Source organism: Eupeodes corollae, chromosome 1 (assembly GCF_945859685.1).
Source record: "Eupeodes corollae chromosome 1, idEupCoro1.1, whole genome shotgun sequence".
In the NCBI taxonomy this organism is placed as follows: Eukaryota; Metazoa; Arthropoda; class Insecta; order Diptera; family Syrphidae; genus Eupeodes; species Eupeodes corollae.
The window spans coordinates 222,307,180-222,322,571 of record NC_079147.1 but is presented as its reverse complement, the minus strand read 5'-3'; the positions used below and the strand labels follow the sequence as shown (position 1 = coordinate 222,322,571).

At 31.2% G+C, this 15,392-nt stretch overlaps 1 protein-coding gene across 7 annotated transcripts in view; it reads left to right on the top strand.

Annotated features, from left to right (window-relative positions):
• Window positions 1–15,392, top strand: part of LOC129939794 (homeotic protein female sterile-like) — a 56,582-nt gene that overhangs the window by 26,767 nt on the left and 14,423 nt on the right. For all 7 annotated transcript variants that reach the window (XM_056047945.1, XM_056047941.1, XM_056047943.1 and 4 more), the window contains one exon: window positions 6,674–6,735. In XM_056047945.1, the coding sequence (XP_055903920.1) occupies window positions 6,674–6,735 (62 nt within the window). The remainder of the gene's footprint in view (window positions 1–6,673; window positions 6,736–15,392) is intronic.

Here is a 15,392-nt window from a genome sequence, read left to right as displayed (position 1 = left end):
AAGACATTTAATTAATTAAATTGTGTAAATTTAGAGAAACATAGTTTATTCGCATTAAGTTCAAAAGTGACACAAAAAACAACAAAAATATAACTTATTTTACTCATGTCAAATAAATTCCTTACAAGTTAAAATAAAATAAATCAAATTAAAAAAAAAAAGAAAAACAGATCAATCAATGTGTGCAAAGAAAAGAAGAAAATGTTTTCTTAAATACTTTTTTCAATTTGTATTATTTTCTTGTTAATAAGAACTGAACGAAAGTGAGAGAATTATGATATACATATATATATACATTTATATAAATATTTTGTCCATATAATTAAGTGTGAATTTTTTTAAACGTAGTCATTATTACTATTAACATTTTTATTATTATCCAACAAATTGTTACTAATTTTGTTTAAGTTGTTTTATTTTAAATAATTACGTTGGGTAATTAATAGTAGTCGTAGACAGCTCAGTAAATCTACTATAAAACATAGTAAATATAAGAAAATATTATGATTATTATTTCCCACAAAAAAAAAACAAACACATATTATATGCATACATACATTACTTTTTTTTTTAATTGGGTGGCGCAACAGTCCGTTGGGAACTAGGGCCTAGTGACTTATAACTCTCAGCCATTCCTGGGTGCGAGTAATGTTTTCAGGGATGGAGGGGACCAACAGTTTAAAGCCGAATCCAAACGACTAATTTAAAAAGCATTTTTCATTCATGACATACATGAAAATGTATGCATACATACATTTTTCTTTTTATTAAGTTTTGTTGAGAAATCACTGGAATATATAAAGAAAGCTATACACACACCTTAAACTTAAACTCTTCAAATTTTTAATTTAATAGTTGTTTTTTTTTTTTCATTTTGGTTAATTGCTTTAATGTTTGTAGATTTTTATAATTTTTAAAAACTGATTTGTTCGTTGTTCAATTGATATTGAGATAACTTGGTAAAGAATTAGAATATTTAGAAGACTTAGACGAATTTTGTTTAAATTTTGATTCGATTCGAAGTTTTCTTCATTTGACTTGACTTTCTTACGATGAGTGGGGTGGAGTAAGACAAAATGAGTCTAATATGCAAACGTCTTTGTTTTTACGATTTTTGAGTTGAAGTTTTTACCATTTTTTTCATAAAATAACAATTCTTCTGGGCAACCTCTTTTTTGTTTAGACAATTCTATTATGGAGAAAAGAACAATCGGATCGGATGAATAAATCAACATCACCCAGAGATATAATTCATATTTAATAGATATTAAGTTCACGTTAAGTAAGAATTGTGTTTTCTTGGAAATAATTACACTTTTTAAACACCAATATGTTTTACAATTTATATAAAGAACGAAAAGTACGTATGAGCTAAATTGATCGTCTATATGAGTCCACAGTACACATAGCTATTAGACAATCTCTTTCGTAAGAACTTCTGACTAAATTTTGCAATACGTTCCACTTGTAGTTTTACGTAAAAATAATGTAAAATGTATCAGGGCTGTGAATACCATTTAAAAGTAATTCATTGAACGTTTGTGTAAAATATGAATAATTCTCTTCTCGAATATTTGTTTGCATACACTGAGTAAAACAGTCCTTGCTGTTAAATTATGGATTTTCTCATTGTAGTAATCGTAAATTGAGTTTCGCTCTTTGGAATTAATTACCCCCATTTAATTTTTTAATTGATTATTTAAATTAAAGTTCAATAAGGATGTATTTAGGTACTGTGTGGTATAGTCTGGTTCGAGACATTTTTCTGTTAAAGGATATCTTCGTGTAAGATATTCCTCGATTAGAATGAATAAGAAACAACATCTTGGAAGAAAGTAACGTCATAAACACAAAATGATCCCTCTTTTGACACACCGGATAAATTAACTCTGGGCAGTTTTTTTGTAACCCATTTTTATGTTGAATCGGCATATCTATCAAATTTCGTACGTCTAGGAATAAAAATGAATTCAACTATGACTTTTAATAACCTTATTTAAAAAAAAAAAAAACATTTCAAGACATTCAAATTCCTTCCTCATTCGTTTCTACAGAAATTTTAAGTTCTTAAATTAACTCGTAAACAAATTGAACATCAAATACCGTTTATCAAAAAGACATCACATGAACAATGAGCATTTATATACAATTAAGCTCCCTGTGACTATGACAATTCTAAGATCTGTAAAAATGTTGTGAGGTCTATTTTGAAGATAAATTGGGAGGTTATGTTGGCGTTAAATAAATACGAGTCGCTTTAAAATTGTATTTTATTAAAAACACAATTCTTTCTCTAAACCTAATTGATTCCTGTTCCCTTTAGTTGAGTCCAATTAAAAATGAAACTGAAACGTTATTGAAATAAAAATCTAAGTTCATCTTATAAGCAGTTTACGAAAAAATCGCATTTAAAAAAAAAATTAAATCACAATGGTGTGCAATAATTGATATCTGATATCCATCAAATTGTGTTTATTGTGTATTGCTAACAACGAAATTAAATCGATTTTTAATTATTTGGATGAGTATGTTTTTAAATCTTTAGTTTTAATAAAAATAAAAAAAAAAACATGGATTGAATTGCCGCGAGGAATAGGCTCATTTGCTGGATTTATTATCTTCTCATCGTAAGCATATTTTGAATTACTGTTTTTAAAATGAAACATTTAAAGTAACATCCAAATTACTGCACATTTTCTGTGATGCAAATCGAATACAATAACCTTAGCAATTAACTTTCTAATGTCAGCAAATCTAGAAAAAGAAGAAACTTCCATTGGCTTTTGACTTCCTCCAGTAATACTGTCAACTAATTAAGAAACAACAAGATCTGTTATTTGTATATTGGAAGTAGTACCACTTGTTTTTCTTTTTCCCCGAGATATCTTGTCTAGCTTCTGTATTCTGCTGTCGGTAAATTAACGAATGAATATTATCCATCAAACTCAAAGCCTAACGCATATATTTTAAACTTTGTATTTATTCTTTAAACTCAAGATCGTAGGAGTTATGTTTAAATTCTCGGTAAATGCACTTTAATAAACCCTTTTCTTACCAAGCAATATCCATATTAGAGTCACTCAGAAAGAGAAAAGTTGGAAACTGCTTTTTGAGCAACTCAATTAACACCAGATAATTTTCTCAAACACCATGACTACAATAAGTTATCTTATCTTTGTATCCATATCCTAAAATAATCAGTATTTTTTTTTTAAACTTTGTATGTTTTGTACGTATTTTATTCAATTAGAGTGTAATGTTATTTGTTTCCATATCCCCCAAAAATGTAAAAGTGTCGCTTAAAATTGTCAAACAATTGGACATTTTTATAAATTATCCTTTATTTTTTATTTAAATTAAACTGACTCACTGATAAATTGCAAAAAGAAACAAAAACAAATAAGTAAATGTTGTTTTGCCTCGTGACATTTTATTTTCTTTTTCTTAAATAACAATAAACTTGTAGGATAATTTGAACACTGAAAATAAATAACAAAAACAAAAATAAATTAAAATATGTGTAAAGTATTTATGATGGACATTTGGAAATATGTACTTAACAAGAAAAGAAACAAAAATTACTTGTATAAGAAAAAAATACAAAACATAAAAAGTAAGAGAGAAAAATCATGAAGAGAAAAATCGTGAAGCAATTGTGTATTGGGGGCAGCCAATAGTTAAATAAAATGTAGAAATAGAGTTAAAAACAAATTTACAAATAAAACAAAATTAAAAAACAAAAAAAAAACATCGTCATTATCTTACAGTCATTTTTTTTAAATATTAATTTTAAAATAAAATAAAAAAGTTAACGAAATAATATAACTAAATTATATAATTTTCTTGCTTTTTCAATATTCTTTTTGTACATTTCCGTATTTTCTATCATTCAACAATAAGAAATTGGTTCGTATTACAGCATTTTTTCCATGAGTTTCTTTTATAAAACAATATTTTGTAATCTTTTGTTGTTGTTGACTTTTTAATGATACTGAAATAGCACAGAAAAAACAAAAACAAAAAACAAGAAAAAAATGTAAACAAAAAATAAAATTCTTTCAAAGTTTTATTTGGGAGATGCACAAATAAAAAACTTCTTAGCCATTAAATGATTTAAACTGATTTAAAGCAAAAAAAAAAAAGAAAAACAAAAGTTTTCATTTTTGCCAACAAAATTTTTGTCTGGTAGAAATAAAAAATAATTTTCATAGTTTTGTTCCTTATAAATATTTTTTTAATTTTTTTTTTAAACAAAATTACCCTTTCCATGAGTATAAAAAATAAAAATAATAAAAAATAGAAAGTACAAAAATACATAAGAACAAAATTTTTGTAACGTAGATTGCCTAAATTTAAAATAAAAGTAGATAAATAAACTCATAAAGACAGGACTCTCTAAATTCCATACTACACTTGCAGACAATGTGTAAAAGTGAGAAATATCTTAAAAAAAAAAATAAAAATTTAAACAATATGCTAGATTTGATATAAAACTTAAAGAGCTTAAGGTTAAAAGTGTAATACGAGTTGATGTGTCGTTTAATAATTTGTTTTTTTTTTTTTAACTTCTATTTCAAGAGAGATTTTATTATTTGCATTTTTGTTGTTGCTTTTCCTAATTATTTCAAATAAAAACAGACATAGAAAATTTAAAGAAAACTCATTTAAAATAAAGCTAACCATATTTGAAAAATAGAGAATCAAAGCACTTATAAAAAAAATATACAATCGGTTTTTTTTGCCAATAATAAAACGAATAATAACGAAAAGAATATAAAATATATAAAAATATAAAATAAAGAAGAATAACTCGGCTGTCGGCTTTCCCCTTTACACATTGTTTGCACGTTTTTCCACCTAAAAAAGAAATGTTATAAACAAAATAAAACATGAGTAGTTTGTAAAGATTTTTTTTTTTATTTTATTTCCTTACATCAAACACTGATACAAAAGAAACAAAAAGAAGAGAAAAATACATAAAAATATTAGAATAAGTAAAGATGATATATTATTTAATTGTATGTACATAAATGTGTAGGATGAAGTGAATATTTTATTTTAACTTGTTATCCAATAATTTACCGCAGCTTAAAAACAAAACAGTACAGAAATGTTATGATTATGAATGGCAGTTATATTCAGTTGCAAATTTAGGAGAGGGTGTTGTGGTTTATTTGTTTTCAAACTTAAATTCAAATTAAAGTGTTTAATTTTCTACCTACAACCCACACTCAAAAACCCACAATTGTCAATGCAATAATGCGTCTATTTTCCGTTTATAGGCACGTATTTTATTTTTGTTACTGCCACTAGTTCTGCAATACATTTTATTTTATTTTTATTTTATATAAGCTTCACAGTAACGAAGCATTTTAAAATGCATTTCCAATCCTTTATGTTGATCCTGGGTAAAATGTACAATTTTCCTCATAGCCTTAGCATTTTATTTATTCTTATTTCATTAGTCAATCCCGAATGAGTGATACACCATTTAAAATAAAAAAAAAATACAAACAAAAATCATCAAAAAAAAAGAAAGCCATAGGACTCGATTATAATATTTTTATTTTTTTTTGTATAGTTTTGACTATGAGTTTATAAATTATATATACAAATCTTTCTTATAAAAATAACTAGGTAAATAAATTAAAAAACAAAAAAAAAAACACACAATTTTCTTATAAACTTGACGAAAAAAAAAATATAATCATGTATGTTTGATACAAAAATTAGCTAAATATACATAAAATCTATTAAAAAAGAAAAAAAAACACATTAAGCTAAAAAAAACTATTCGTTTTTCTTTAATTTCAAACAAAAATCATAATTGCAATGAAAACTATAAATAATAATAATAAAAAAAAGAAAACATATTCAAATCGAAAAGTAGGGTTTTTATTATTAATGAATGGAATATTAAAAACATAATTAAATATAATAAAAAAATAACACATAAATCTTAAGTTTTCTAGTGGCTAAGAAGTTCTATATTTTTTTTATGAGTTTTTATTATTAAAATAAATATTTGCTGATATATAAAAATAATTTAAGAGCATACAAAGTAAAAATATGTTAAAAAAGAAAAAAAAACATTTACTTTTAAGCAAAAAACAAACAAAACTTGAAAGTATATAAAATATATGTTTAAGTTATTAAAAATAAAAAAAAAAACAAAAAATTACAAAAAAAAAACTGAATCAAGTGGAAAAAATAGAAAGACCCACATTAATCTATAAACAACAAAAATCTTCTAAACATTTATGGAAAGGAAAAATAAAAGTTTAAGATATTAAAACAAAATAATGTTTTGTTTTTTGTTATTTCGTTATAATTTTGCTTATTTTGTTTGTTTTGACGATGATGATGATGATGTGCTACTTGTATATTTAATAACTTACATTTAAATGGTATGAGATGGGGGTTTGGCTGCTCCTTCAAAGGATTAATGACATGAGTTTGTTTTATCTTATCTTAAAATACATACATTAGTTTGTGTGGATTTTTATTTTGTTTTAATTGAATTGCTTCACGATTTTACTCTTTTACAGGGTTTTAAATAATGTTAAACGAATTCTCAGAAAGGTATTTATTTGATTTTGATTTGCTGAAATCATATTTGTTTTTTATTGTTGCGAAATGATTGATTTTTAATAATTTACTTTTTTTAAAATAGGTGAAACTGGTAGACCACCCAGAAAGAAGAAATCAAAAGACGCCATAACATCATTAAACTCTGTGAGTATGAAATTTGGATAGAGATATTTGTATTATTTAGTTATTTTATTCGCTTAAGTGGTAGCTAAGTGATCTATTAAAACACAGACCGTATACACCAACCCCCGTATCATAAAGAAAATATACATAATATTAGTTATTTCAGCTCCCGTTTTTAGGAAAACTACACTAAAGGCAGTTGCCTACCTTTTCTTTTGAGGAATTCCGTTGTGTAGTTTTCCTAGACACGGGATATGAAATAAAGAGTTTTAACTATGTTTTCTTTATAAATACGGGCCCAAGTTTTTATAGCAAAGACAGCTTAATAAGATTTGTATAAATTAAAAAAAAAATGTTTAATTAGGAAACAAACTAAAGGGAGAATAGATAGATATATAATTGTATTTTTGAAAATAAAAACAAAAACTAATGTTAAAAGGATCCCAGAGTCGTTTGGAAAAAATATGTTATGCGAAATATTATAACGAGCGATTTTTTAAGAGCTGTCGAAAATAAATTCAGGGGTGCCAGCACGTAACTTGATACAACCGAGTTTAGCCGATACAATCGAGCATTGGCAGCACACATTTTGGTTCAATCGAGTGTCCTCGATTGTTTCGGCAGTTTTGGCAGCACACAAACTTCAAATTGACGATTGAAACAAAAGTTTTCACTCGGGAGGAAAAATAGCAATATGCTGTGGGGAAAATTGATTGAATCCCTAAACACAGAGGGTCCTCCACAAAAAGATCTCAAAGATTGAAACCCTTTTCGGTTGAAATAGATGTGCTAGTTTTCTTTTGGTCATAAACCAGGATTTCGAGGTGTGGCAATTAAGTTCCGGGAATTTGTCAATTAAAAAACAAGAAAATGAAGTTTTAGGAAAAATTTTACTGTCGACCTTCACAATAATCTTCCTTTAACTCTAAACATCGAATCCAACGGTTCTCCCATGATTGGAAGCACCCTTGGTAGTCCTCTTGGACCTTTTGTACACCACTATGATGAGTTCCCTTGAGGTACGACTTCATCTTTTGGAATAGAAAAAAGTCGGAGGCAGTGATGAAGTCTCGTCTCCAGTGACTACTCGACACAGCGCAATTCGTTATATCTTTGGTTTACGAAGATATGAGCATGTTTCAGCCTGGAGCTTCGTACTCTACTTTTGTTTTCTGACATTTTATTAACGCATGAACCCCGCTGTTTGTTTGAAAGAATACGAACACCTACTTCAAATAGATCCGGACAACTCATTCATCCGCGGTACTCATCCTTAACATCGGAGCGCCAATTTTTTATCAATAGTATTTGTCTTTGGAATAGTCTTCCACGCGATATTAGGAGTATTGAAGATCCGCGAAGGATGAAGATAGAAATTAGAAATCATGTATCGTCTTTATATGTTTGAGCATTAATTATGATTAGAACAGTCACCGACTAACCTCCAAGCCGATAGCATCGCTTCACTCTCAGTGTGCTTCTCGCTTATTTTCGTTGGTACCTATTCCGCTATTTTCAACTAGCATTTTTCTTTTCTCTCTACTCGTCCCTTAGTTGTAGAGTAAATTACATATAAAAGTGTGAACAAATAATAAACATGGCCTCAGGGCCACGTGTGCTTACGGGTAATCGGTTTAGCAAACTACCTACAGATGTAGATGTAGATTGGTATTCCGAAAACTCGAACAAAAAAAAAAGAAAAAAAACAAATTACACGAAGATAGACATTAATCCCTCCATTCCGGCTTCCTCGTCTAATACCTCTATTCCAACCTTCTCGTGCAATCCTAACCCCAAATTTATCGTGATCGCCCCAACAGATAGTGATAAACCTCTCTCAAAGTTCAGTGTGTTCTTATTAAAAAAGGCTATAGATGGAATTAGCACTGGTTATGAATATATTACTCAGTTGCGTGATGGTAATCTGCTCATCCTGGTGAAGTCTCTCAAAATAGCTGAAATTTTCTTAGCACAAAAATCTCTATCAAACCTCTGTCCCATCAAGGTTACCCTCCATACAAACTTAAATTCCTCTAAAGGTACAGTCTATGCACCTTATCTCATTAATGTACCCGACGAAGAAATTATAAAAGAAATGAGTTCACAGGGTGTAACTGAGGTGTACAAGTTCACTAAAAAAGTTGATGGCATATTAACTCCTACAAATGTCATTCTTTTTACGTTTGATCGCTTTCGTCCACCTAGCACAGTTAATATTGGCTGGTATAATTGCATCGTTACTGAATATTTTCCCAACCCCATGCGGTGTAAAAATTGCCAACTCTTAGGTCACACAGCCAAGAGATGCAAAAACCTCAAATCTTGTGTAAACTGCAACATGCTCCCTGTAGACCCCCATTCATGTACACGCACCTTTTGTGCGAACTGCTCCGAAGAACACCCCGCATCTTCAAAAACATGCAAAAGTTTCATAAAAGCAAAAGAAATATTAAAAATTAAGACAATCAGAAAATGTACAGTGTTCGAAGCCAAACAAGCATACAAGGAACTAAATCCTGAACTCCCCTTTACGAAGACCTTTTCTAATATTACTCATCAAGCCATACCTACCTCCTCAACGAATAATACAATTTCAAACGAAATTAATCCTCTTCCAAATCTTCCCTCAGTTCAAGCTCAAACTCCAAAACCAATCCATACAGAAAAACAACCCACATCATCAAACAATATTAAAGATTCATCAAAAATCCAATCAACCAATGTGCTCTTAAATTCATCTCCCGAAATAACCAACCAACAAATTAGCCCTCCAGGCACATCAAACTTACACCAACAAATAAAACCACACATTCAAGTAAACAATACATCATCTCAAATTAAACCTATCATTACTCCTCGTCGTAACATAGACTCTAACGCAATTAACCTCAATTCACCTTTATCACAATACACCCAGTCTCTAATCGAAAAAAATAGCTACTATATCAACTCTATGGAACAAGATGATGACAGTGGTTAACAATAATACGATCTCCAACACAAGCGACTCCGCTGCCCATGGGGTGGATCATCCGGGACATTCAAGTGTCCCAGATGATCCATCTTTTGGTCAGCGGAGTCCCAATCTCCATTCCACCATAAACCATAACACCAACTCAAGCTTGCCCCAATATAACCAAGCTTATATTGGAACAAAGCCTACTCTCTCTCACAAAACGTATTTAAAAGTTTTGCAATGGAACATGAAAGGCTATTTCAACAATTGCCACGAATTGCAATTGTTAATTAATGACCTCAATCCATCTATTATATCTCTGCAGGAAACTCATTTGCAAACCAATCTGTCCCCCCTGCCCCCAAAACAATATACATCCTATTTCCACAACTTCGCATCCAACACTTATGCGAAACAAGGTACTGGATTATTAATACACAAATCTATCCCACACACACATTTACCTATTAACTCAAACATATCTACAGTTGCTATAGAAATCAACCTCAACATTAAAATTACTGTGATCTCATTATATATCCACCCCTCTCAAGCATTCACCTCTAATGATTTATCAAATATTCTTAATAATATTCAAACACCAATTCTGTTAACTGGTGATATTAATTGCTGGAATACTCTATGGGGTTCACCAATAACCAACATCAGGGGAATGGAATTCGAAAATTTCCTTTTAAATACAAATCTTGCCGTTTTAAATGACGGAAGCCCGACCCATTTCTCCACACATAAGACATGGACACATGTTGACTTATCAGCTATTTCATCTCAACTGATCCCTAAAACTTCATGGGAAGTTTTAGATGATTTACACGGTAGTGACCATCTTCCACTCGTTACAAAAATTCATCTAGGATATCAATCTTTCCCAAAAAAACCTACAGGTAAATTTCAAACTGACCGTGCCAACTGGGATTTATACCAAAGAACAATTCTTAATACTTTAGACAATTATAGTATTTGTTCCAACATAAACAAGGAAGCTGCATTAATTTCCAAAACTTTACGCACTGCTGCCAACGTAGCAATTCCTCAAACTAAAAATATTCCCCATAAAAAGATAACCCCATGGTGGTCTTCGGAGCTATCTATTCTCCGCAATAACAAACAAAATCTATGGAAAATTTTTCAAAAACACCCCAATAATACCAACCTGGTAAATTATCGTAAAGCTAATGCCTTATTCCGCAAAAACTGTAAAATAGCAAAAAGGGAATGCTTTCAAAAGTTTACCTCAAACATTAACCCAAACTCTTCAAGCAAAAAAATGTGGGCAGACATAAAAACCTTATCAGGTAATTATACCCAATCTTCAATTAATAACATATTCACCGAAGCGGGTTCAGTTTATAACCCATCTGAAATCTGTGAATACTTTGGCAATACCTGGTCCACATACTCTAATGATTCCAACTTTACATCAACCTTCCTCAACTCCAAAGTGCTTGCTAACAACATGCACCACCATGTTGATACCCTCAGTACATCTGCAAAATACATAGATAAACAAATAAGCTTCATCGAAATGGAAACATGCTTAACCTCGCTAAAAGGCAAAACCCCAGGGTATGATCGCATCTCATACCCTATGTTAAAAAATGCACCACACTTACTAAAAAAAAGAATTTTGCAGTTATACAATTGTATCCTCGAAAAAGGGACCATACCACAGACGTGGAAGGTTGCTACCACAATCCCAATTTTGAAACCTACAAAAAAATCGACTGATCCTAAAGGGTACAGACCAATCTCCTTGCTACCCTGTACTGGAAAACTTTTAGAGAAAATTATATCTAAACGACTTCTCTGGTTTATTGAAAAAAATAATTATCTAAACTTAAAGCAAGTAGCATTTAAACATGGACGTAGTACCACCGACTCATTGCTACACATTGACGAGTATATAAGCTCTGCTTTATCATGCAAAAATCATGTCTCCGTACTATCCCTTGACTTTGAGAAAGCATTTGATAGGATCGGCATCCATGTCATCCTGAATAAGCTCGCTCATTGGAAAGTTGGTCCTAAAATATTTTCATACATAAAATCTTTTCTTTCAAATAGACAATTCAGAGTTAAAGCAAACAACTTCTATTCAAAAATATATAAACTATTTAACGGTATTCCCCAAGGTTCTCCCCTTTCAGTGACCTTATTCATAATCGCCTACAATGACATAAGCGAAATCATAAGCAATTATACAAAAATAGATCATTGTCTGTATGCGGATGATTTGATCTTGTTATCAAAATGCAATGACAATAATCGTACGAGAGAAAACTTCAATAGCGTCTTAGTCGATCTCAATCTTTGGTGCGCCCAATCAGGGGCTATTATATCACCTGATAAAAGCAAACACCTACATATATGTAAAAAAAGAAATTGTCCAACTTTTGACATTTATTTATTATCATTCAAAATTCAGAATGTAAACTCATCAACTATTTTAGGCATTACTTTTGATAATAAATATAGTTTTAAGGATCATTGTCTATCTATTAAGAACAAACTAGCTACCAGACTCAATATAATAAGGTTCTTATCGTCTAAAAATAGCTTTACACATATTAATACACTTATTCTTGTAACTCGTAGCATTATTCTATCCAAAATTGATTATGGGTTGGCAGTCTATGGGAAATGCGCCAAATCTACACTCAACATCATCAAACCAATCTACCACACCTCAATCAGGACTAGCTTGAAAGCATTTGCTACTACTCCAATAAAGAACATCTTAACTGAAGCAGGCTTCTCAACCATAGAGCACCGCAGAGATCTATTAACCGCACGTCTCGCACATAAGATATGTCAATCTTACAGATCCCCAATAATAGAGGATGCAAAGAAAATTATAAAACGTAAAAAAACACCAAAATGCCCTTCTGCCATCTACATCGCTCTGAATGAATCCAGCAAAATTGGTATTACTCCATCAATAAGTAACCTCAGTCCTGGTAACATACCTCCATGGGAATTCCCAACCGATACGATAAATACCTCTCTAGCGACATTAAAAAAGAATTCCTCGTCTAAGGAAATGTACACACAGATGTTTCATGAAATAACTGACATGTACAAAAACGATTCATGGGATTTCATCTATACAGATGGGTCAAAATCTGATACTGGAACTGGACTTGCAATTGTTTCGGAAGCAGGAAATATTCTATACAGTGCAAGATTACCTAACTACTGTTCAATCTTTTCCACTGAGGCGTACGCAATCCTGAAAGCGACCGAAATAGCAAATACAATACCGAAAAACATTGTTATTTGCTCTGATAGCCTTTCTACACTGAAGGCAATCAACAGAATCCAAAACTGTTCCTTAATCATTACCAATATACGTAACAATATCCTCAAGAACAAACACAAAATTATGCTACTATGGGTTCCAGGACACTCAGGAATCAAAGGAAACGAGTTTGCAGACACTGCTTCCAAAACCGCTTCAGAGCAATCGCATATACTTTCAATCCCTCCGACAAAAAAAGACTTCCTCAACGTGATCAACACTTACTGGGATAGTATAAGAATTGAAGAATGGAAAACATACGTTCACCACTATTCGTTCATCAACCCAAAGGGTGAGCCAGCCATATATCCTACAGAAACGACAACCATCATGAACAAATGCTTTCTCCGCTTACGCCTCGGACACACACAATTAACCCACTGCTATCTCCTCCAAAAGGAAAACACTCCAATCTGTCATCTCTGCCAATCCAATCACATCCTATCAATAAAACATCTTACATCCGAATGCTCTAAAGTTAATTATATATGTTCATCTCTTTTCAATAAAAAATTAATAGACCTTCTGGCAACAACTACAATCGAAAACATTAAAAACGTATATAAACTATTACTTATACTCAATATAGACTCTATTATCTGAATTAAACTTTGTAAATCCATATGCACGGGGCTGTCAAAGACTGGTTACCTTCGATTGTACTCCAATCGCTGGTCTTCGAGCCTTTGACAGCCCCATGCATTGTATCTATCCTAAAACATTAATTATAAATTGATCCCTAATTTCCAGCCGAAAGTCTCTGGTAGCTAGTGCTGTTAATTCCTTATATTATAATGTAAATTTATTTTATATTTTAATAAATAATAATAATAATAATAATATGATTAGAATTAATTTAATTAGTTTTCTTCTTATTTTTCTTTGTTATAGAATAAATTGAAACTACTTTGAATTATCTTTTATACTACTTATAAAAATACTTATTTGTAATAATAGCTTTTTACTAGCTTATAAGATATTGTATCTTACTGTGTTAAGCAAACGATAATAAATTGTTAATTGTTATCCAGTCTCTGCCGTCGCTCTGAATGCGTGATAACAGATCCTCGCAACTCGATTTCCGCATTTAGTTTTGTTCATGAGTGAGAACTTTAGGCCCCTTCTTTGCGCAGATCGTTCGCATGTTCAAATTCTCGTGTACGACTTGCGAACCGTTTCTTTTGGATGTTTAATTCGTAAGACAATGGACTAATACTTAGGCGACGGTCAGACGTGATCAACATGCGCAAACGATCAACATTCGCGTCGGTACGAGAGGTGACGGGAGCTCCTTCACGTGGATCGTCTTCCATCGGTTCACGCCCTTCCTTGAACCGCTTCGCCCATTCAAACTTCGGTTTGGTAACTCCCACTGGCTATCAGATTTAATGTTGCATAAATCTGTAGAACTGCTTGAACTGATGTTCTTCTTATGTCTTCTGGAAGATCTAACGAGCTGACTAACTTGTTGACTCTAAACTGCTGCACTAAGCTAAAAAAATGTTTTATAAAATTTATACATGATCTTTCTGTTTGAATATTTACTCATTTTCACTTAATTGGAATGGGTTTTATTATTATCTCTTAAAAACCTTCAAATATTTTAAGCACAGGACACTTCTTTGCCTTAACTTTCACTCAAAAAATCAAAGAAAAAAAAATATTTCGAAAAATGGAATAATTTCAAAGAAAACTCATTTGACATTTCATTTTATAGTTCACAATGACTTTGAGTAAAGTAAAAGTCACAATGGAATACGTCTCAAATTACGTGCTGTCAAAAATAATTTGTTTCGAGTTGATCGACCATCGACTAAGTTACGTGCTGTCAAATCCTCGATTGTATTAAGTTACGTGCTGGCACCCCAGAAAAATGAATGAAATCTTTATTTGAATTGATAGTAAATGTTAGCAGCGACTCCCTCAAATGGCCCACCCGCTTAGTCCAATTTTAGCATACTCTTTCTTAGATTTTATTGTTGGCTTGGAGGACGTCACTCAAATTAGCAAAATTAGTTATGATCGCAAGTTAGCGCTCGCCACTCACAATAATGTTGTGATTCGCATAATCCCAATAATTCTGTTAGCTTATAATCCTCACTAAACAGTGCGTTTTTCTGGATTCATTGGTAGCTCTGACAATGCTTCTGGCTGCTCGTCAGTCCAATAACGGGCATTGTACTTTTTTACGTATCCCTTCAACCAGCTTCGTAGCTGAACACAATTTTATTAAATACAAAGTGGATATTGGCCAATTTCTTAAGATCCCATTTACCAAAAATTTTGCCTTTTGGTAGGTCGTTCGACTTCGATTCTTGCATTAGATAGAAAGTCTTCAAACCTAAACTCTTCCTCTGCCCTCTACGTAAACGTGTTCGTGGTTAAACGTCAAACAATGGGCAC